The sequence below is a fragment of the Patagioenas fasciata genome, chromosome 3 (assembly GCF_037038585.1).
Source record: "Patagioenas fasciata isolate bPatFas1 chromosome 3, bPatFas1.hap1, whole genome shotgun sequence".
Taxonomy (NCBI): Eukaryota; Metazoa; Chordata; class Aves; order Columbiformes; family Columbidae; genus Patagioenas; species Patagioenas fasciata.
Genome location: NC_092522.1, coordinates 125,151,481 through 125,173,086, shown reverse-complemented (window position 1 = coordinate 125,173,086; position 21,606 = coordinate 125,151,481). Strand labels below are relative to the sequence as shown.

Sequence of the window (21,606 nt, the reverse complement as noted above, 5' to 3'; positions counted from 1 at the left end):
CCTTCTACTCAGAGGTCTACCAAAGCAGTTTCGAGGATAATATTTGTCTGCCTGCCTAGCCACCCATCCATCCATCCATCCACCCATCTATCCATTCATCCACCCATCCATCCATTCATCCCAGTGCAGTTCTCACCAATCTGTCTGTCCATCAGTCCATCTCAATAAAATCCTGTGCATCCACCCATCTCATTGTGTTTCCATCCATCCATCCATCCATCCATCCATCCATCCACCCATCCATCCATCACTAACATTCTCACCATCCACCCACCCATCCATTCATCCCAATGCAGTTCTCACCAGCCACCAATCTGTCCATCTGTCCATCAGTCCATCTCAATACAATTCTATGCATCCACCCATCTCACTGCGTGTCCATCCATCCATCCATCTGTCTGTCCATCCATCCGTCTGTCCATCCATCCATCACTGCCATTCTCACCATCCATCCATCCATGCATTGCAGTACAGATCTATCTCACTGTCTGTTCATCCCAGTGCTATTCCTTCCTTCCTTCCATCCATCCATCCAAGCATCCTGCTGTGATACTCTCTGTCCATTCACCCATCGCTAACACCAGCCAGCCTAATGCCTTACCATTTATCCATCCATCCATCCATCCATCCATCCATCCATCCATCCATCCCAAAGCAGTTCTCTTTTCCTGTCTGTTCTATCTTGTTCACGCACCCTCTCTTCTCCCTGCTCATCCCAGTGCCACCAGTACTGCCGCTGTCTCTGTGCCCAGTTTGCTAGGTGCTGGTGGGTTAGCAAGTTGTGTTGCAGCGAGATCTCACTCAGGCATGTTTGCGAGTTGGGTTTGGGCGGCTGCTTGGCACATGCTGCTGATGGGGGCTTGGAGGAGAGAAGGTGGGCAAAAATGGTCTTTGTCACCGCAGCCGCATGAGTCCCGTCTGAACAAATTGCTCTTTGTGATTGCAGAGCTAAGGCCAAGGGGAAAGAGAAAAGACACCTGGCGTTACCGTTCAGGTACCCTGACCCCCATCCCTGGGCTCACTTCCCAGCCCCATCCTCCATCCCTGCTTTGCTGCATCCCCCTGACATGGCTGCAGGACCACACGTTCTTCTGTGCCAGGCAGGGTGTCTAAACCCATGTTGCGTGAAGGCATAAAATGAGAATTCTCTGGGGGTGTGGGGAATCTGTGCCCTTTTCAGGCACCCAGAGCCCAGCCCGCAGCTGTTTGCACTCACAGAGGCACCTTTTGCAGGGAGGGTTGGAGTGGAAGGGGCCAGGGATAAAGGAGGGGAGGGAGAAAGAGTCATCTGGTGTTAGACCCCAGTGCCCAGGACCAGCAGCATCGTGTGTTGCTGTGTGCAGGAGAGCGGAGTCGCAGGAGGAGGGGGATGCTCAGAGCAGGAGGGCAGCCATGGACACATCCCTGCATCCCTCCCCAGCCCCATGGACCCTGGGCAGCTGAGCAGGGGAATGCGGGCTCAGGTACTGCCCCGTCCCACCCCCTGAGGATGCTGCTCCCCATCTTGGCACGGGGGGAACCAGACACTCCAGCATCCTCAGGGCAGTTTGGTTTGGCACAGTTTGGTGTGGAAGAGAGAGTTTCCCAGCATGGCTGTGGCAGGGAAGGGTCTTGCACCAGCGAGATGCTCGAGGAGATGCAGCTGCTCATCCCTCCAGGGATGCAAAGGGCTTGTGTGTCCAGAGTGGTGAACCAGCCACATTGGGAGGTGACGAGCTGTGGCTTTGCAGGGAGCTCTGACCACATCCACCAGCTGCAGGAGAAAGCAGGGAGTGATTTAAATCCTCTCCCTGCACTGGGCAGGGGCACTAGGGCAACTTTTACAATGCAGATGAACCAGCTGAGCCTCGGTGTTTGCTCTCCCCTGCCAAGCTCAGCTGGCAAGGGGATCATTCCTGCTGGTTTGCTTTCAGAGCAAGTGTGGGTGCAGGGAGAGAGCTGGGCTGCTGCTTTCAAAGCAACTTCTGGATGGGTTTCTCTGGCTGTTTTCCAGCCCAGGCTCTGAGCTGATCCCTGCCTGTGCTGGGCTGAAACCAGCTCTTCCCAGACTCCCGCTCGTGCTGGGTCCTGTCTTCTGCTGGACCTGCTTTTCTGGGCTTCACCTCCCAAAAAACCCATCCAGCAAGACATTACACTTTATTTTCCGGGTGGTTTTCCAGCAGTGGCGTCCATGCTCTGCAGCCTGGTGTCCCCAGCACAGCCACGGCCATGGGGTGGGCTAACAAGCCACAATTAAAAAACCACGCCTCCTAATGACTTTCTAGAGGTGGTTAATTGCTTTCTCCTCCCCACTTTGTTGATGCACAATGGGGGAGATTAGCCAGGAAAAAAAGGAGTGACTGAGGAGGAAAACAGGGAGCCATGAGAGAAGGAAAATGGGTTTAAAATGCCAGAGACAGAGCAGAAGTCTGCAAAGCAAAGCAAGGGGGTGAGGAGCTGGTGTCTGCTGGCTGGTGTCAGGGCAGGAGGAGCCCCAGATCCAACCCCTCTCCAGCTGAGCCCTTTTGGGAGAGATGTGAATACACCCTAGTGGGAGGACAAGACCGCTCACCTCTGTTAAAAAGGAGAAGCCTTGTCTCCTGCACCAGGAGCACCCCTGATCTGTGCCCGTATCCTCTCACTCGTGCGCCTGCGCAGCTTCTTTCCTGGCCCCAGACCTGCACCCAGGGGTCACCCATCACCTCCAGAGGGTCCCACAGAGGTGTTACCCACCCAAATCACAGCTGTGGGCAGGACAGGGCTGTTTGGGGTCAGCCCCGCTGAGGGGAGATGCCATGAGCACAGCCTGGGGATGGGGCACTTGGAGCTCTGGTGAGGAGCAGAGAAGCTGCAAAGGGAAGAGCAGCTTTGGATTTGAGGGTCTGATTTGAAACACTTGGTGTGCACTGAAGCTTCTTTGCCTTTTGTTCCCTTGACGCGTGGCCACCGGCACCAGCAAAGGCAAAGAGAAGACGAAGGAGCACAAGTAGGTTTGCTCTCCTTGCTGCTTCTCCTCCTCCTTATTTCCAGCTTTCCTTGCTTGTGTTGCATCTGATCTGGTACCTGGTGTGCCCTCCCTTTCTCTAAAGCTGAGCCTATCAGCCCTGGAGGAGCTTGGCTTTCTTGGATGTGTGGCCTGAGACCTCGGCACCTGCAGAGAATATTTATCTACAGCAAAAGCCAAATGTTAAAGAGGGGCTTGGGCCAGTCCCTGGTACAACTGGAAAGGAGCAGTGAGGTCCTGAGAGAAGCCTGGCTCCTGGCAGGATGTGTCACGGGGCAGGAGCGGCTCTGGGTCCTCAGCTCAGGGCCGAGCAAATAGGACTTAGCACCAGCTTTACAGCTCCTGCTGCCACATCATCCATGTAGACAAGTTTCTTCAGCTCTTGCCTTCCTTTTAGCCCCAGGTTGTGCCTGAGCTCTCTCCCAACAGCAGCGTCCTCCGGCTCTCTGGCTTAGCAGAGCTGCTCAAAGTTAAGCTCCAGTCTCCTGCGAGCACAGGGTAATGCCCCACTGCCCAGGGGACAATTCCCAATCCGTGAGGTCTTTTTTGGCTTGTGTTTATTGCATTGCAGCCGAAGGACCAGTTTATGGCGGTATCTGACTGATGGACCCTCCTAATTAATGGTGTAAAGAGAGGAGGAAATAATGAAGCGGAGAAAGGAGAAAAATGGGGACAGATTTTTTGAGCAGGGCCTGTTGCGATAGGACAAGGGGTGATGGTCTAAACTAAAGGAGGGAGATTCAGGCCAGACATGATGCAGAAATTGTTTGTGCTGAGGGTGGTGAGAGCCTGGCCCAGGTTGGGCAGAGAGGTGGTGGATGAACCATCCCTGGAGACATCCCAGGCCAGGCTGGACGGGGCTCTGAGCAACCTGAGCTGGTGCAGATGTCCCTGTCATGGCAGGGGGGACTGGGGGAGCTGGGAAGGGCCCTCCAACCCCAACTCTTCTGTGATTTGATGATTCTAAATGTCTTCAAGCCATCAGTGAGGAGAGAGCAGGGTCAAGATGGGGAGGGATGTCCCTGCACCCAGCAGCCTGGTCCTTGCTGGTTCCCCCCAGTTTGGCTGAGTGGGAAGGGGAAGAGCCAGACTGGTCTGTGCGTTTGTGTGCAGGGTGACCCATGGGGTCTGTCCCCGGTACGGGTGGCAGAACTGGAAGTCTTGTTAGCACAGAGGCGATGGAGGCAGCACCCACCTGATGGGAATAATTCCTGTGAGGAAATGAGCCGTGGAAACCTGTTCCCTGCTCCCCAGTAAACAGCAATGATTAAAATGTTCTCTTTACCATGAATAATTAACCAATAACCTGCAACCGTATCTTTAACTAGGAGCTGGCCAGGAGGGAGACTGCTTCCACCTCCTGGGCCAGGTCTCAAAATATGTCTGTCCATCCGTGTTCCCCTCCTGGAGAACCACATGGGGGTACCCTAAAGGACAAAGCCAATTCCTTCTGGGAGCCATGAACTAAACACAGATGTGCTTCACCATCAACTGCAGATAATTAATCTGCTCAGTCCTGTCTTAGACACCAGAAGGTCCAAGTGGGGAGCACTATGTGAGGCTGGGTGGATGCTGTGGTGTCTAAGACAGGTTTGAGCTTGCTTGGTGGCCTGTCCCTATTTTGGGAACACAGGTGATGTCTTCAGGCCCCTGCTGCCAAACTGGTTTGCACGGGGCCAGCACCTTGCAGCATTTTGGAGGGGAGCAGATCACAGAATCCCAGAATGTAGGGACTGGAAGGGCCCTGGAAAGCTCATCCAGTGCAATCCCCCCATGGAGCAGGAACACCCAGCTGAGGTTCCACAGGAAGGGGTCCAGGCGGGTTTGAATGTCTGCAGAGAAGGAGACTCCACAGCCTCCCTGGGCAGCCTGGGCCAGGCTCTGACACCCTCACCCCCAACAAGTTGCTTCTCCTCTTTCAGTGGAACCTCCTGTGTTCCAGTTTGCACCCATTGCCCCTTGTCCTGTCACTGCTTGTCACCCAGAAGAGTCTGGCTCCATCCTCCTGACACTGCCCCTTTCCATATTGATCCCCAGGAATGAGTCCCCCCTCAGTCTCCTCTTCTCCAGCTCCAGAGCCCCAGCTCCCTCAGCCTTTCCTCACACGGGAGATGCTCCACTCCCTTCAGCATCTTGGTGGCTGCGCTGGACTCTCTGCAGCAGTTCCCTGTCCTTCTGGAGCTGAGGGGCCACAACTGGACACAAGATTCCAGGTGTGGTCTCCCCAGGGCAGAGCAGAGGGGCAGGAGAACCTCTCTCAACCATCATCTCAGTTCTTTGGGAAACCAGGCTTTGGCAAAGGGGTGGCTCTCGGTGCTGCCGCAGCCTGTGTTGGCATCTCAGGTTCGCGAGTCCTCATGTAAAATTCATGTGGGGCCGGTGTCAACTCTCCACTGGCTCTGTCTCCCCATCCGCGCCGTGGGGTGCCTGGCGGGAGCAGCGCAGGGGTGGGCACCACCTTTGTTTAATGCTGCAAAGACCCCGCTGTGCCTGGAGAGGGGCTTTGGCCGGGGTCCCCGTCCCTGCTCGGTCCCCACCGGGATGGTCCCCCCATCCTAGACCCACCATTGGCCGCTCTCCTGCCTCGGCTCAGCTCTTCCAGCATCTGCTCCTGGGGAAGCCAGGTCCTGGATGGCCGGCGGGTGAAGGTACCACCCCAAGGATGGGAAGGAGGGTTGTACGGGGTGCATCGGTGCTCACCTGGCTTGGAAAACGTGACAGTGGGGCTTGGGAAGGATCTGGGGGTAGCGGGTGGGTCACTGGGCATCTGTGTCTGAAGCATCTGCAACTGCTCATTCCTCAGCCTGTGTTTGCTTCTTCCCTTCTCTTCAGCATTTACCAAGTATGCTACCAAAATCTGCTGTTGTTCTTTATTTTTGTTCTTTATTTTTGTTCTTTATTTTTGTTCTTTATTTTTGTTCTTTATTTTTGTTCTTTATTTTTGTTCTTTATTTTTATTTTTATGTTTTTCCTCACTGACCTCCACACTCCATTGTTTCCTGGGTATTTGTCTCCCTCTGCAGTCACACCAATAAGGGCAGAACTGAAGGAAGGAGGGGGTACCAGGTGTTGTAACTGGGCTTGGGAAGAGCATCAGGGACACATGGCATGGGGACAACACTCGGTTTTACGCCACCGAGAGACTCTGCTTTCCAAACTACAGCTCGTCTCAGGGATGTGTCAGAGGCTGTGGGGTTGCGTCCCATTGCCGGGGCCTCTTCTGCAGTAAATCTGCCTTTGGGGACACGCGAGAGGCTCCTGCAGCCGATGTCCCCACAGCACACTGAGCTGCGGGAGGGGACAGGGGTGACACAGCTCCCACGCACATCCCTCTGGAAGGAACTGGGTGGGACTGGTGCTGCTGCGATGGGTCCCTGTGTGTGTTGCTTGGACCAAGTGCTTAATCCCGGTCTTGTTCAACATGGCCCCAAAGCAGCTTCACTGTTTCATGCTGGGGGCATCACTTGCTGTGCTAACCCAGACCCAACGCATCCTCAGGATAATAACAGGGCCCTTGTTATTTTGGGAACTGCTTGAGGGCCAGCACAGGCAGTATCTTCCCCGCAGGGTCCCACTGGCTCAGCACCGGTTGCTCTTCTGCTTTGTTTGACTTCCCAAAGAACCTCAGAAATTCCTGGGACAGATACAGCGATTTAATCCCCAACCGCCTGTCAGTAAATTGCTGGCTCTGGGGCTGCTGGGATTATTTTTTTCCTCCAATTTTAAGAAATTAATTGTGAAGAAGGGAATGCGATGAAACTGCCCCTGGAGCTGTGTTTCTTTTTGTGGAGGGGCTGTGTCTGCTGGGTTTCCCACAGCTCCTGGAAGGGAACTCAGAGCTGGACTGTGGGCTAGGAGCCGAGTTTCACAGCCTGAGCTGTTATTACAGCATTTACTCATTAAAAAATGAGTTTGCAAACAGCTTAAAAGGGTTACTCTCCCCATAGCAGGTTTAGAGGTCTGGAAATCCGGCCCTTGTCTTTCCTTCCCCTATCCATTGAGAAACTGCCCTTTCACCGAGGATCCCGTGAATTAATCACAGCTACCCGGAGACCCAGACATCGCTTAGTCCCAATTAAACCTCACCTATAAATAGTTTCTATACCTTATGCTAGCTTCATGCCCCGGTTGAATTCCTCCTCCCTTGGTGAACCCGTTATTCTCCTATTCTCCTTAATTTTCTTACTCTGGCTCCATTGTCAGCCTGCAAACTCCCAGTTATTACTTAAGAGAACCAAAGCATCAGGCTGGCTGCAATGCCGGGATTTATCGGCTTTGCAAAAAATATAATAATAACAATAACAATAACAACAATAATAATAATAATAATAATAATAATAATAATAATAATAATGTGCAACTTCATCCATTGGCCCCAGGCAGGTGTGCTCAGAGCTGAGGGATCCGAAGTTCTGGCGCCTTCGCTTGGCTCACGATCAGCGCATCCCAGTTGTGTTTCTGCAAACAGCAAAACCTGCAGGTTATGGGAATTTTCCCATTAGAAGTTGCCCCCCCATTAGGTTCCCGCCCTGTGCTCTGGGGACAGTCACAGCCCATTGCCTTTGCACGCCCTGGCTTGTGCTTCACGCTGGTTTCAGTTTTACAGATACTACGGAGTTTTAGATACTATGGAATCTTAGATACTGTGAAGCTTTATATACTACGGAGGTTTTTTGCTACTGAGGTTTTCAGCTCGGTCTTCAGGCTAAAAATCCATATTATGTGCAGACTCCACAGCTTTCCCTGGGGTAACAGGACCTCCCACCTCCTGCAGCATGGACGTAACCTCCAAATGACAGGGAATAGCCTCCTTCTTATTGCCTTTAACAACCTCCCCCCGTTTGCTGGAGCTGCACTGGAGAGCAATCCCATTTGCAGTGCAGGAATCCTGTCCTTTACTGAATGCTTTAGTTCTATATATTATGGATGTAACAAACACCAAGTAACTCAGGAGCCCATACTATTGAAACTCTCGTGGTTGCACAGGCTGATTTCTGCAGCATTTGGAGCTAGAATTTAAACTGCTTAAACTTACCGTGAAATGATGGATATTTTTAGAAAGCAACCAGCAAACCATTCGCAAATTTATTTTATCAGCCGATCAAGCCCAAACTGCCTTGAGTGCATTTGATCCCAGCCTAGATTGCAGGCGGGGAGCTAAAGCTGACCTGATACTGGTATTTACCACACTGGAACTGGAAAAATCGTGTTGTTTTACTGTGCTGGAAGGGGAAAACTGTTTCTGCAATGGACTGCAGAAAGACCATAGGATGTGCACAGGCTTGCTGCTGGTCGAGCCAAAGAGCTTATTGATTTTTCACAGCAAGGTGGTGGGGGAAGCGGTTGGGTGCTTTCATTTTTAGTCAATGGTTTTAGGTAGCTGGGGAGCAATTGCACAAATGGGTCAGGAGAGATGGGATGGCTGTTCGCAGCAGAGGCACAGGCTGGGGGAAGTTTGTTGGCTGCTGACGTTGTTCTCCAGCCCTGTATTTAATCCCAAGTTGGGGCATTCCCTGAGAATAAAGCCGGGACCCTGGTCTCCCCGTGGCTGCGATTTTGTCCCTGCGCTGGGGATCTTTGCAGCAGCCTCTGCTTCATCTTTCCGCTGATATTTCCTCTCTTTTGAGCTGTGAAAAGGTTCCTCCTGATCCCACCCCCAAGTCCCAGAGAACAACACTAAAACAGTAATTAATGGTTGGGCTTTTTCTTCTTCCAGAGCTGGGAAAGGAGTTTTTTCAGCCATGAAGCTCGGCAAGACGCGTCCGTCAAAGGATGACCATCGGAAACAAGGTATGATGTTCTTGGGAGGACGTTGTTCCCTGCCCTGGTCCTGCATTCTGGCTGCCCAGAACATCCCAGGGAAGCACAGGAACGATACAGAGTCACAGGATGGTTTGGGTTGAAGGGTCCGTTAAAGCTTCCCCAGTCCCCACTGCCATGAGCAGGGACACCTTCACCAGCTCAGGTTGCTCAGAGCCCCGTCCAGCCTGGCCTGGGATGTCTCCAGGGATGGTTCATCCACCACCTCTCTGCCCAACCTGGGCCAGGCTCTCACCACCCTCAGCACAAACAATTTCTGCATCATGTCCGGCCTGAATCTCCCTCCTTTAGTTTAAAACCATCACCCCTTGTCCTATCACAACAGGCCCTGCTCAAAAGTCTGTCCCCATCTTTCTTATTGGCTTCAGAAAGGGGCTCAGAAATGAATTCTGCTGCAGGTCCCCTGATTTAGCTGAGTTGTTCAGGACAGAATCCAGAGCAGATGATCTCAGTTTGAGATTTAAGAATCAGGGCTGGGATTCCTCCACTTGCAGGTTTCCTGCCTACCCCAACACCCCTCGTCTGGGCTCTCCAGCACTGGAGAAACCCTGGCACGTCCCGGGTCCAAACCTCTCTGGCCAACCTGGGCCAGGCTCTCACCCTCAGCACAAACAATTTCTGCATCATGTCCAGCCTGAATCTCCCTCCTTTAGTTTAAACCATCACCCTTTCTCTTATTGCTGCTGTGATTCGGGGATTAGGCGGGAAGCACTGGGAGCTGGGCAGGAGAGCTGGGGCTCCACAGGGAAATGGGAAATAGAAACCGATGGAGAGAGTCTCCATTTGAAGGCCGGGCTGGATATCATGCGCCTCGTGTGACTTTGGCAAAAGAGGGGAGTCACACAGGCAGCTCCTGGCTTATTTCGAGGGAAGATTTGCAAATGTGACGATGCAAAGCGGGACTCAGCACTTGCCCTCGCTGGGCATGCGGTGCAGCAGCTCAGTGGGAGGAAGGACTCGGCCATGGTGGGGCTGCGTGTCCCTGCGCCCGCACCGCGCTGAAACCAGACGCCGTTCTGGAAACGCATAAAAGGGTCAGTGATCGGAAATTTGCTGTTGTTTCCATTCGGAACAAAAGATTGAGTTTCAACAGCAAAGAAATGGGGGAATGGATGTTTGTAGGGGAGGACAAAGCATTGCTTTAGGTGGTGTCTCTGGGTGAATCTGCACTGTTTTCAAGCCAGGTTTGAGGATGGGAAAAGGGGAATTTGGCTTGGGACGCTGGTGTGGGTAGAGGCACTGACAGCTGAGCATCCTTGTGCTGGGAGCTGGGGAGGCCAAACCGCCAATCCTGGGGCAGTTCTGGGCCCCTCACGCCAAGAAAGGCCTTGAGGTGCTGGAGCGAGTGGAGAGAAGGGAACGGAGCTGGTGTGGGGCTGGAGCACAAGTGTGATCGGAGCGGCTGAGGGACCTGGGGGGTTCAGTTGGAGAACAGGAGCTGAGGGGAGACCTTCTGATCTCTGAACTGCCTGAAAGGAGCTTGGAACCAGGGGGGTCAGGCTCTGCCCCCCAGGAACAAGCGCCAGGAGCAGAGGAAACGGCCTCAAGTTGCACCAGGGGAGGCTGAGGTTGGATCTGGGAACAATTTCTTCCCCAAAGGGCTGTGGGGCATTGGAACAGGCTGCCCAGGGCAGTGCTGGAGTCACCATCCCTGGAGGGCTGGACAGACGGACATGAGGTTCTCAGGACATGGGGCAGGGACAGGGATGGGGTAACAGACTCCATGATCTTGAGGGTCTTTCCCAATCAAAATCCTTCTGTGATTCCTACCCTTGTTCTGGCAGCTGGAGATGGGCTGCGGTGGATGTGTTGACCCTCCACCTGTTGGCCAAGCCACCATCTTCTTTGTGCCATGGTCTGCCCTCCCGTGCAGGCTGCTGGTCCCGCCAGCTCAGACAGACACACTGAATCCCCAAAAACCCAGCTGGGAGGGGCTGAGCGGGTCCTTCCTGGCTGGTTTGGCTCTGGCTCAATCCCCAAAACTCCCAGTTGAGTCAAGGACACCCTTTCCCCACCCAGCCTGCAGCCCTGGGTATCTCCAGCCTGATGGAAAGCTTTTCCTAAAACCCAGCCTAGGTCTCCCTCGCCTCAGCTGAAGCCCATGTTCTCTCAGAAAACCAGGCCAGACTATGGTGAAAAACCTGGTTTCTGGTCTCCTGGAGCACATCAGTCCCCTGCAGCACGCTATGAGCTTCCCCAGGTTAGTGAAGAGACGAGGAATGTGTTTCCCAGGAGCCACATCTGTGCCACATGAATGGATTTGGTGCTACCCTGCTGTGCCAGCAGAGCAAACCAGTGACCCAGCAGAACAAAACCATTGCTGCTTTGCGTGACGCGCACATGGGAACGGCAGCATCTCAGCAACTTCTTCTGGGAGAAACACAGATGGAAGGGCAGCTCAGCTGTGTCTCAGTGCTGCTGGGATCTGAGGTCTCAACACTTCCTGTAGCAATTTTGCATTTTGGAAATGACCCCTTTGTCTTGTGTTTTTCAGGCCTAGGTGGTCGGTTGTCTTTGCAACCGTTCCTCTGGTAGTTAGAGCTGCACTTGCTCAAATGCTCTTTCACTCCTTGACGTCTGGGGTGTTATTTTCCATTTTGTTTCTGCGTTCACAAAGCCGTATCCAGGCACGCTGCCCTGAGGAATAATGTGTCCCATGAAGCAAAACTCTTCTTTTAATCCCTTTTTAGACCAGGTTGCCTGTGACCTGACCTGGTGACCATTGTTCTTTGTATTATCAGGTGAGGTTGATAGGACATATTGGTTACCTTTCTCTTCGCCTTTAATTATTCACCGAGTGGAAACCATAAGAGACGTTCCTTTTGTCTCCTTTGTGCAGACGAACCCGCTGTTTTGGAAGCAGAAGACCTGGACCGAAAAGCCATGAGGCTGGGAGGCAGACTGGAACCAGACACCATCTCCTTGGCCTCGGTCACCGCTGTCACCACCAATGTCTCCAATAAGAGGTGAGCTCCAGATGTGACCTTGTGCAAGCCAGGAGGTGAGGGCACCTTCTCCTAACCCTGACCCCATAACTGTGTGTCCCCCGACATGGGGTATGTTGGAAATCACATTGCCCCGTGCAAGAGGTGCCTTTTTGGAAATACCTGACGTACTGCAAAAAGCACTGATGTTCAGTATTTTGGAGCCCTCAGGGTTTATGTTCCTCAGGCTCAAAGAGGGCAGGAGCTTCAAGGGGTGACCTTGCAAATGCTCCGCCCCAGATCTCTGGTTTGACTGGGGGTTTCTTCTGCCCTTCCAAAGGTCCAAGCCTGACATCAAGATGGAGCCAAGTGCTGGGAGGCCAATGGATTACCAGGTAGGTGACAACGTGGTGGCCCCAACTTCAGCTCACGGGGCTCAAAATCCATGGGCGGGGGGACCGTTTTGCAGGGAACACATTCACACTGGGTTTTAAGGCGCTGTATTTACAAAGCTCGACTTCCTGAGAGCTGGCATTTAAATGATGGAGCAACAAGTTTGAGATTGAGCAATGAACTGTTTTTGCTCTCCGTGGTGTGAAGCCCAGAAGGCACAGATGAACCTGCGGTTGAGCCAGGCTGTCTCCAAGGCATTTCTCTTGCCTCCCAAGAGCTGTTGGGATGCTGTTCAGCATTCAAGGCGGGTGAGCCCTGGCTGCCAGTAGGTTGCTCATTGGCTTTCCTCAGGCTGGTACAGGGCTGCTCATACAATCATTGAGTCACAGAACAGTTTGGTTTGGAAGGGACCTTCAAAGCTCATCCAGTCCAATCCCTGCCATGAACAGGGACATCTTCAACATGTCAGCGATGCTTCATTCTTGCCCCTTTATATCGAGTCAGAAGAACTGCACATTTAGTTTCCCAAGGCTCAGATGCTCCATGCTGCTCCTTTCTCTCTTACCAGTCGGTGCCAGCATTTCATAAATTGGCTCCTTTTCTCATTTTCGACAAGTCGTGCTGGTTCAGCAGAGATCGAGCTTTATGTCCTCATCTCAGCACAGCAAAATGTTCCTGGGGATATCTCGGAACAATGCAAATAATGATATTTTTTGTTAGAGATTTATTGCAGAACGTTTGCAGTATCCAGTACAGACCAAATTGTGAGGCTTGCAGGGGAGGAGTCTGCTTGGTTCAGGAAGGAGAACATCGAGGAGGGGGAAGACGCAGAACAAATGACAACCAAGGGGCAGAAGGAACACAAGGTCCAGTTATTTGGCCACTGCAAAGAGGAGGATCCCGAGGCCGGTGTTGATGGAGTGGCTGATTTCTGGAGTATGACAGGATGTGCAGCGCTAGGCTGGTTCACGAGCGATGTACGTGCCTGGCTGATCTCCACACGTCTGCTCTCCTTTGGCAATTGGCTCTTGGGGGACATCTGAGAATCATAGAATCGTTTTGGTTGGAAGAGACCCTCAAGATCATTGAGTCCAACCATAACTCACCCCTGTCCCTGCCCCATGTCCTGAGAACCTCATGTCCGTCTGTCCAACCCTCCAGGGATGGTGACTCCAGCACTGCCCTGGGCAGCCTGTTCCAATGCCCCACAGCCCTTTGGGGAAGAATCAAAGGAAAGTACTTGATCTTCCATCCCTGGGAAACCTAAAGACACTGCCTGGCTCTGTGGCAGCAGAGGGGACGGGAGGGACAAAGTGTTAACAAAGGTGGTGCCCAGCAAAGTCACCTCCAGGGGCTGAGGAGGCGCAGAGGAGAGGTCTCAGTGCAGACAAATGTGCCCAGAAGTTAATTGGGGTGTTTCCATGCTCTTTACCAAAACTTTCTCCCCACAAAGGGCTGTGGGGCATTGAACAGGCTGCCCAGGGCAGTGCTGGAGTCACCATCCCTGGAGGGTTGGACAGACAGACATGAGGTTCTCAGGACATGGGGCAGTGCCAGGGGTGGGTAATGTTTGGACTCCATGATCTGGAGGGGCTTTTCCAACCAAAATGATTCTGTGATTCTGTGCTGTACGTGAGGAATAAGCCTGAGATGGGTTCTCTTTTCCATTAAGATGTGATTTAAGATAAAGCTGAGTTCAAGTTACAAAAATAATGAATGATAGCTGGAGAAGACGTGTGTAAATTAACTCATCTGTTGGGCTTCAAGGCAGCCAGGACTGAGAGCTCCTGTTATTTAAAACAAGAGTTTTAAAGGATACCCCAGTTCACTGTGCTTTGAAACCTGGAGGTTACCAGTCCCACCACCAGCTGGGGTAGATTTTAAAGAGACGACTCTGGAAAAACAGCTGCTGGGAATTGAAAATATTTGGTACCTACATGAAATTACACCTTATAGATTTTAGTTACATTAAGAACTGTTGGTGTAATCCAAGCGGGAATTCCTAATAGGAATTTAATATTGCAATGAAGGAGTTTAGATAGGATCTAAATCCCTACTACAAATTTAATGTCGCAAGATGGATTGAATTGTGAATGCCAAGCTTCTGTGTCATAAATACATACGAATGTTGCATCTGGATGAATTGCCCATGCTCTTTCGAAAGTAGGTGAGTTTTCATAGGCCACATACAGGAATTTAAATAAAATGGGATGTGCGTATGGATGCAAATAGGAGCTTCAAACCATGAAATGGTGCAGAATGCTCTGTAAATAGCAAAGAATGGAATGGAGTGGAGTGGAATGGAGTGGAATGGAATGGAATGGAATAGCACGGAATGGAATAGAATGGAATGGAATAGAATGGAATAGCATAGCACCGAATGCAATGGAATGGAATAGAGTAGAATGGAATAGCGTAGCACGGAATGGAATGGAATGGAATGGAATGGAATGGAATAGAATAGAATAGAATAGAATAGAATAGAATAGAATAGAATAGAATAGAATAGAATAGAATAGAATAGAATAATAGAATAGAATAATATTTCAGCTGAAAGGGGCCTATGATGTGCTTTCTAGCAGAAGCACCAGGGATGCCTGGGGTCTCCTGCATCCCACACCACGTTGCATCTTGCTCAGGCTTGTCCGAGCATCCCGGTGTCTCTGGTGTGACCAGTGGAGCCTGAAGCTGCCACCATTGTGCTGAAAAAGCCTCAAACACCAGGAGCTGGAGAGCCAGGGGTGCAGGCAGCGCCTGGCGCTGCTCTCGGGGTGAAGGTGCGCAAATCCCTCTCCCCAGGTCAGCATCACCATCATCGAGGCCCGGCAGCTGGTCGGGCTCAACATGGACCCTGTGGTGTGCGTGGAGGTCGGAGAAGAAAAGAAGTACACGTCCATGAAGGAATCGACCAATTGCCCGTACTACAATGAGGTGGGTCTGTCCCGCGGTGATGCTCACAGTTACCCGCTCCTCAGGGTCTACACTGCCGTTGATCCATTAAATGTAATTTCTTGTCACTTGGGGTTTTTTTTAATGATTTTTTTCTTCTGTCACCACTTGTTGGAACACAATGAAATCTCAGACCACACAGATGGAGAAATGAGGCCTTTGCCCTCTGCTATTTTGCAAAATGGTAAAAAGTGCACTCGTTTGATCTGTGCTAAATTCTCAGTTTTCCCAAGAAGTTAGTGCTGCTTTCTCACTCCTCAGACTGCAGAGGTTGTTGATGTTGGGGTTCATGTGGATCCGTCCCTGCTGTGCCGTGTGCTCCAGGATGCTCCCCTGGGCACTCACAGCTCCTCCAGCTGGAGCGTGCACTGCAATGTTGTCTTTCAACCCCGAAGGAGCCCACTCCGGCTCTCCTGCCTTCACGACTGTTCTTTCCCTTTCAGTACTTCGTCTTCGATTTCCACGTCCCCCCAGATGTCATGTTCGACAAGATCATCAAGCTGTCGGTAAGTGAGCGTGGTTGTGTTGTCTTTTTGTAAAGTCACAGGGTGGTTTGGGTCCCGCAGTTAAAGCTCCCCCAGTGCCCCCTGTCATGAGCAGGGACATCTTCACCAGCTCAGGGTGCTCAGAGCCCCGTCCAGCCTGGCCTGGGATGTCTCCAGGGATGGTTCAGCCACCACCTCTCTACCCAACCTGGGGCAGTGTTTCACCTGTACTTACCATGGGGCTTTGCAAGAAACCAGCCCATTTTGCATATGCACTGGGGACGGCTTAAAGTTCCTTGATGTGAGACTCAACAGCAGCCCAGATGTTGTGTCCTACAAGCATCGCCTCTTATGCAGATCCTGGTCCCTCTTTCCATCACTGACCTTCATGTCTGGGTCCATGCAGCTCTACTCCTGTGTTCACCATCTCTCTCCATGGCTGATCTCTGGTATTCCAGAGCCAGGCAGAACTCAGCCTGTCTCGGGATGTGTTTAGGCTGGGGATAAGCCAGACCTTCCCAAGCCTGACAGAGGATCTCCTGGGGTGGCACCTGCAGATGTGGAGAGCAAAGCAGGGCCTGCAGCCCTTCCCATGGCCACAGAGGAGGGCGAGGATCAAGATTTGCAGATTAACTGACCAAACCACACTAATGAGGAGTATCCATATCTCTCCCACGCACAGACCAGCTGTACAATTTCTCCCACAAAGGGCATTAGACCATAGATTTCAAGCATCCTAACTACCCTTCCTTCAGGTGAATGTCCCAGTGGCTGTTGCCACAGTGGCTGGAAAACTTAATCTTGTTTCAAAGATTAATTTGTTTGTATTATTTTTCTATTCAGTCCAAGTCTACATTTGCTTGTAATACTGCTAAGCAAGAGCTGCCAGCCCCACTGTACCTCTTAGTGTCCTTACACAAACCAAGGTCCTGCACAGACCAAGGAAAATGCATCAGCTCCTTTCCCATCTGACACTGAACACCCTGGAAAGAGCTCCCAGGGCATGGAAAAAAACCCAAATCTGACCTGTTTTCCTCTCTCAATTTCCAGGTGATCCACTCAAAAAACCTCTTGCGCAGCGGCACTTTGGTGGGTTCCTTCAAGATGGACGTTGGAACCGTTTATACCCAACCTGGTACGTAAACGCTGTTTGCAACCAATTCTGTGTGCCCACCTGCACCATTGAATGAATGTCCTTGCAAGGCAGCCGGGCAGGTCCTTGGGTGATGCTTATCTGACATAATTTTAGTGGTTTTAGTAACTTTAGTAAGTCGGTCACCTGGGCTACCCTGCAATCAGGAAAGAGCATTCTGGAGAAGGTTGTGTGTCCCATCCTAAAATCAAATGTCCAGTCAAAGGGTGAGGTTGGTTGGGCTGCTGATGTGTTGCTCACTGATGACAAACAGAACAGCTGGCACCACGCTGGAGCTGAACACACAACCCCCTTCAGCCAAGACACCTCCAAAATAATGGTGATTCTTGTTTCCCTTGCTCCCGTGTCACACCCGGTGCTGTGCTCTGCCCCCATACATAACCCCAAGAGTTAAGATGTAAATAAAGGCTCCAGAGTTTGCACTTCAGGGATGCTCAGCAGATGATGCTGGAGGGACCTTAAGGGAGTGACTACTCTGGTTCCCTGCTCCACAGGAGGATGAAGCCTTTCTAACACCATCCAAAAGGCACGTAAGGCCTTAACAACTTAAAATCATAGAATCATTTTGGTTGGAAAAGACCTTTAAGATCATCAAGTCCAACCATTAACCTCACTTTACCAAGACATTAGGATCACAGGATGGTTTGGGTTGAAGGGACCTTCCCAGCTCCCCCAGTCCCCCTGCCATGAGCAGGGACATTTTCACCAGCTCAGGTTGCTCAGAGCCCTGTCCAGCCTGGCCTGGGATGTCTCCAGGGATGGTTCATCCACCACCTCTCTGCCCAACCTGGGCCAGGCTCTCACCACCCTCAGCACAAACAATTTCTGCATCATGTCCGGCCTGAATCTCCCTCCTTTAGTTTAAAACCATCACTCCTTGTCCTATCACAACAGGCCCTGCCCAAAACTCTGTCCCCATCTTTCTTACCAGCCCCTTTTAAGTTCAGAAAGGCCACACTCAGGTCTCCCCAGAGCTTCTCTTCTCCAGCTGAACACCCCAGCTCTCTCACCTGTCCTCCCAGCAAAGCTGTTCCAGCCTCGGGTCATTCCTGGGGCTCCTCTGGCCCCTCTCCAGCAGCTCCATGTGTGTCCTGTGCTGAGGATCCAGAGCTGGATGCAGAACATCACTAAACCATGTCCCTAAGTGCCACATCTACACATCTTTTAAACACCTCCAGGGATGGTAAATATCTCCGGAGGTGGTGACTTGCAGTGATGGAGACTCCACCGCCCTTCAGGCAGTTCATCTCACTGCTTCTTATCTTCAACATGAGACACATCCTCCTAATGAATTTTTCAGAGGTTTCTGTCTGAGTTCCTCACACCTAAATATGTGTCTCTTACACATACGTGCAGGTCCCCAAACTCGAGTGGAAGGACATTTCCAGTCCTCACGATAATTGCTGTGTCTCATTCTGATAAGTGATTGTCCTGTCCCTTGGCTTCCAGAGCACCAGTTCTACCACAAATGGGCCATCCTTTCCGACCCTGAGGACCTCACCGCCGGGCTCAAAGGTTACCTGAAGTGTGACATTGCTGTGGTAGGGAAAGGGGACAACATCAAGACACCGCACAAAGCCAACGAGACAGAGGAGGATGATATTGAAGGGTAAGGGTCTGCAGAGGGAACCTCACACAGCCTTGCTTGGGAATGACTTTCCATGTCTCCTCACTGTCGATTGAGTAATGAGGGCAACATCCCTCCTGGATGGGGCTGGTAGCCCTTCTGGTAGCCATACTTACCATCTGTGATGAAACCAGAGGGACCAGAGAGGTTGCTGAACTGGCAGCAGATCACTGGTGCAAATTCGGGTCATCTCAGCATGGACCAGTCATTTCTACTGGGTCAGACCTGCTGGTTGTTGAGCTCTCTAGACCAACACCAGCCTGATGACAACCAGCCTGATGTCCCCCGTGTTTTCTTAATGCTCCTGTTGGGGATGGGATGGGATGGGATGGGATGGGATGGGATGGGATGGGATGGGATGGGATGGGATGGGATGGGATGGGATGGGATGGGATGGAGTCAGGTCTCATCACCCGCCGCCAGGATGGAGCTGGGCTGTCAGGATGAGGTTCCTCGGGCTGTGGGGGTGAGCAGGGTTCTTCGGCTCCCCAGAGCATCTAAAAATCTGTGGAGGAAAAATCAGGAGAGTTTAAAACTCAGTTCCAACCTCCAAAGGCTTCAGACTAATTAAATATCTCTAAGTACAACCGCGCTACCTCCGGCCTCTCTGCACACAGTCAGAAACCCAGACTAGAAGCAAAACACCCGTGCGTTTCTTCCTGGGGACCGGTGGGCTCGAGGCAGCACCTGAGCTATTTTGGGTCAGTGTTCCACGCTGTAGTGGTGATATTATCCCACTTTTTCACTGACAACTCCAGCAGTTCCTCTAGAAATTGTTCTGTTCACAGCAACTCCCGTGGCTCTTGTTTCTTCCCCTAGAAGACAAAAGCCAGATATTCCAAGAAAACCAATTTGGTGGAGCTGCTCTTGTACCCTGATAAAGATAAAAGGCTCTTCTAACATCTTGTTCATCTAATCTGCTTTAGATGCCTAAATTAGGCCGAGTTTAATTGTTCCCCAGACTCCACTGGCAATAATAATGATATCCCTTTAGTGGGATGTGCTTTGTCCCAGGGGCATCTCAAGGGACTCCTCTAAGACTTTGCTTATGGAAACACCGCTCCCCACCCCAAAACACAATGGGCAGAAACAGAACAACAATAAATCATACAACTGCAGAAATGATCATCTTTCTACGTCCACAGAACCACCGAAAGTGGGGCAGCTTCTCCCTTTTTGGTAAATCACTCCTGACAATCCTGCCAGCCCCAGCAGCTCTTTGCAGCTCTGTCTGTTGCTGTTGCAGGAACCTTCTCCTCCCGGACGGGGTCCCTCCGGAGAGGCAGTGGGCTCGTTTCTACATCAAGATCTACCGAGCGGAGGGGCTGCCCCGTATGAACACCAGCATCATGGCCAACGTGAAGAAGGCTCTCATTGGGGAGAACAAGGACTTGGTAGATCCCTACGTGCAGGTGGTCTTTGCCGGGCAGAAGGTGAGCGAGTTGTGTGCGGGACCAGGGTGACCCTGGGAGGTACCATGAGTGGGACCAGCTGTTGTACAGGTGGCCAGAGATGGTTCAGAATATGATTCAGAGAGTCAGAATAGATTTAAAGAAGAAATTTTTGACAGTGAGGGTGGTGAGAGCCTGACCCAGGTTGGTCAGAGACGTGGTGGATGAACCATCCCTGGAGACATCCCAGGCCAGGCTGGACGGGGCTCTGAGCAACCTGAGATGCTGAAGATGTCCCTGCTCATGGCAGGGGGTTGGATTAGGTCATAGAATCCCAGCTTGGTTGGGGTTGAAGGGACCTCTGGAGAACATCCCATCCAACACCCCTGCTCACACAGGGTCACCAGAGCAGATCCCGCAGGGTCACCAGAGCAGATCACACAGGTGGGTCCAGGCGGGTTTGAATGTCTCAGAGAAGGAGACTCCACACCCGCTCTGGGCAGCCTGGGCCAGGCTCTGGCACCTCCCAGCAAGGAAGTTTCTGCTCATGTTCACATGGAGCCTCCTGTGCTTCAGTCTGTGCCCGTTGCCCCTCAATCTGTCATCGGGCACCACTGAAGAGTCTGGATGACCTTTGAAGGTCCCTTCCAATCCAAACTATTCAGTGATTCTATGACCTCAGTTGTCTGGCACGTAGATGCTGAGATGCACAGCAAAGCCACCTTGTTTGCTGCATGTCCCCTCTTTTGTGCAGACAATTATGGGTTTGCAGCACTCTTCCAGTTGAAGAAAGGAGCTTAGTATTTGGTAGAGGAGGGTCACAAGGTGGAATTCATGTTTCAGTGTTCATTAGCAGGTTCAGGTTGTGAGGGGTGGCTTGGGAGCTCAAAGCCATGTCGAACATCTCTCTCCTCCCACTCGCAGGGGAAGACGTCCATACAAAAAAGCAGCTACGAGCCTCTCTGGAACGAGCAAATCGTCTTCACAGAAATGTTCCCCCCGTTGTGCAAGCGGATCAAGATCCAGATCCGAGACTCGGACAAAGTCAATGATGTGGCCATTGGTACCCATTTCATTGACTTGCGGAAGATCTCTAACGAAGGAGACAAAGGTAAAGCAAAAGTGGGAGGCAGGCTGAGCCACCTTCCTCGTGGCAGAGAGACATCCCTCTGGCAGAGAGCTAGCAGAATAGCCCGGGCTCCTTCCTCACACCTGGAGATCACTGCTCCTTGGTGCCCAGCTGCACACAGGTCACTGGACATGCTCTCTTTGCAAACCAAGCCCCATCACAAGCCTCCAGTCCAACACCTGAAAGAAAGACACCTAAGAACAATTTATCCTTCCAAAATGTTCATTGCCATGAACAGACGAATATCTGACAGGTTCTCCTGTTCACACGCACACAAACACACCAGCAAACATAGGCAGGACCAATGTGAAACCGAAGATGGTTCTAGAAAAGGGACTAACGGGAGGTTCTTTATTCTTGACTCTCACATTGGGAGACTCACTCAATGGGAGACTCACCTCCAGCTTTGGGCTGGTGGGCTGCATTTCCCCATCACTGTGAAACTGTCTCCATGTATGATTGCACACGTATTTCCATGCACGTGTGTGTATTCACACCTGCATCACCTTACACAGCTCAGGAAAGTGATGCTTACCTATGAGCGAGTGTCGAGGGTTAAGATTGTGGGGTGACAATCAAACTCTGGAAGATGTATTGTTAACCTCCTCTCCCCCCCACTTCCACCTTTTTCCCCTCCCTCTCCCTCCTTCCTACTCAGGACAGGCGATCGGGAGTAAAGAAGGACAGAGAGAAGAGAGTTGGAAAAATTAAAGATGTTTTACTAATGCTACTGATAAGAATAGAGAAAATAA

General features: G+C 51.6%; 1 protein-coding gene across 7 annotated transcripts in view; it reads left to right on the top strand.

Moving 5' to 3' along the window:
* Positions 1 to 21,606, top strand: part of OTOF (otoferlin) — a 114,538-nt gene that overhangs the window by 54,921 nt on the left and 38,011 nt on the right. For 4 of the 7 annotated variants that reach the window (XM_071807220.1, XM_071807219.1, XM_071807218.1 and 1 more), the window contains exons 6-14: positions 8,700 to 8,773; positions 11,643 to 11,769; positions 12,068 to 12,122; positions 14,920 to 15,051; positions 15,513 to 15,575; positions 16,605 to 16,689; positions 18,157 to 18,316; positions 19,581 to 19,767; positions 20,650 to 20,836. In XM_071807220.1, the coding sequence (XP_071663321.1) occupies positions 8,700 to 8,773; positions 11,643 to 11,769; positions 12,068 to 12,122; positions 14,920 to 15,051; positions 15,513 to 15,575; positions 16,605 to 16,689; positions 18,157 to 18,316; positions 19,581 to 19,767; positions 20,650 to 20,836 (1,070 nt within the window). Of the gene's footprint in view, positions 1 to 946; positions 995 to 2,935; positions 2,966 to 8,240; positions 8,311 to 8,699; positions 8,774 to 11,642; positions 11,770 to 12,067; positions 12,123 to 14,919; positions 15,052 to 15,512; positions 15,576 to 16,604; positions 16,690 to 18,156; positions 18,317 to 19,580; positions 19,768 to 20,649; positions 20,837 to 21,606 lie in introns of those variants that run through there. The other 3 variants (XM_065833915.2, XM_071807222.1, XM_071807221.1) reach the window with 3 other exon arrangements.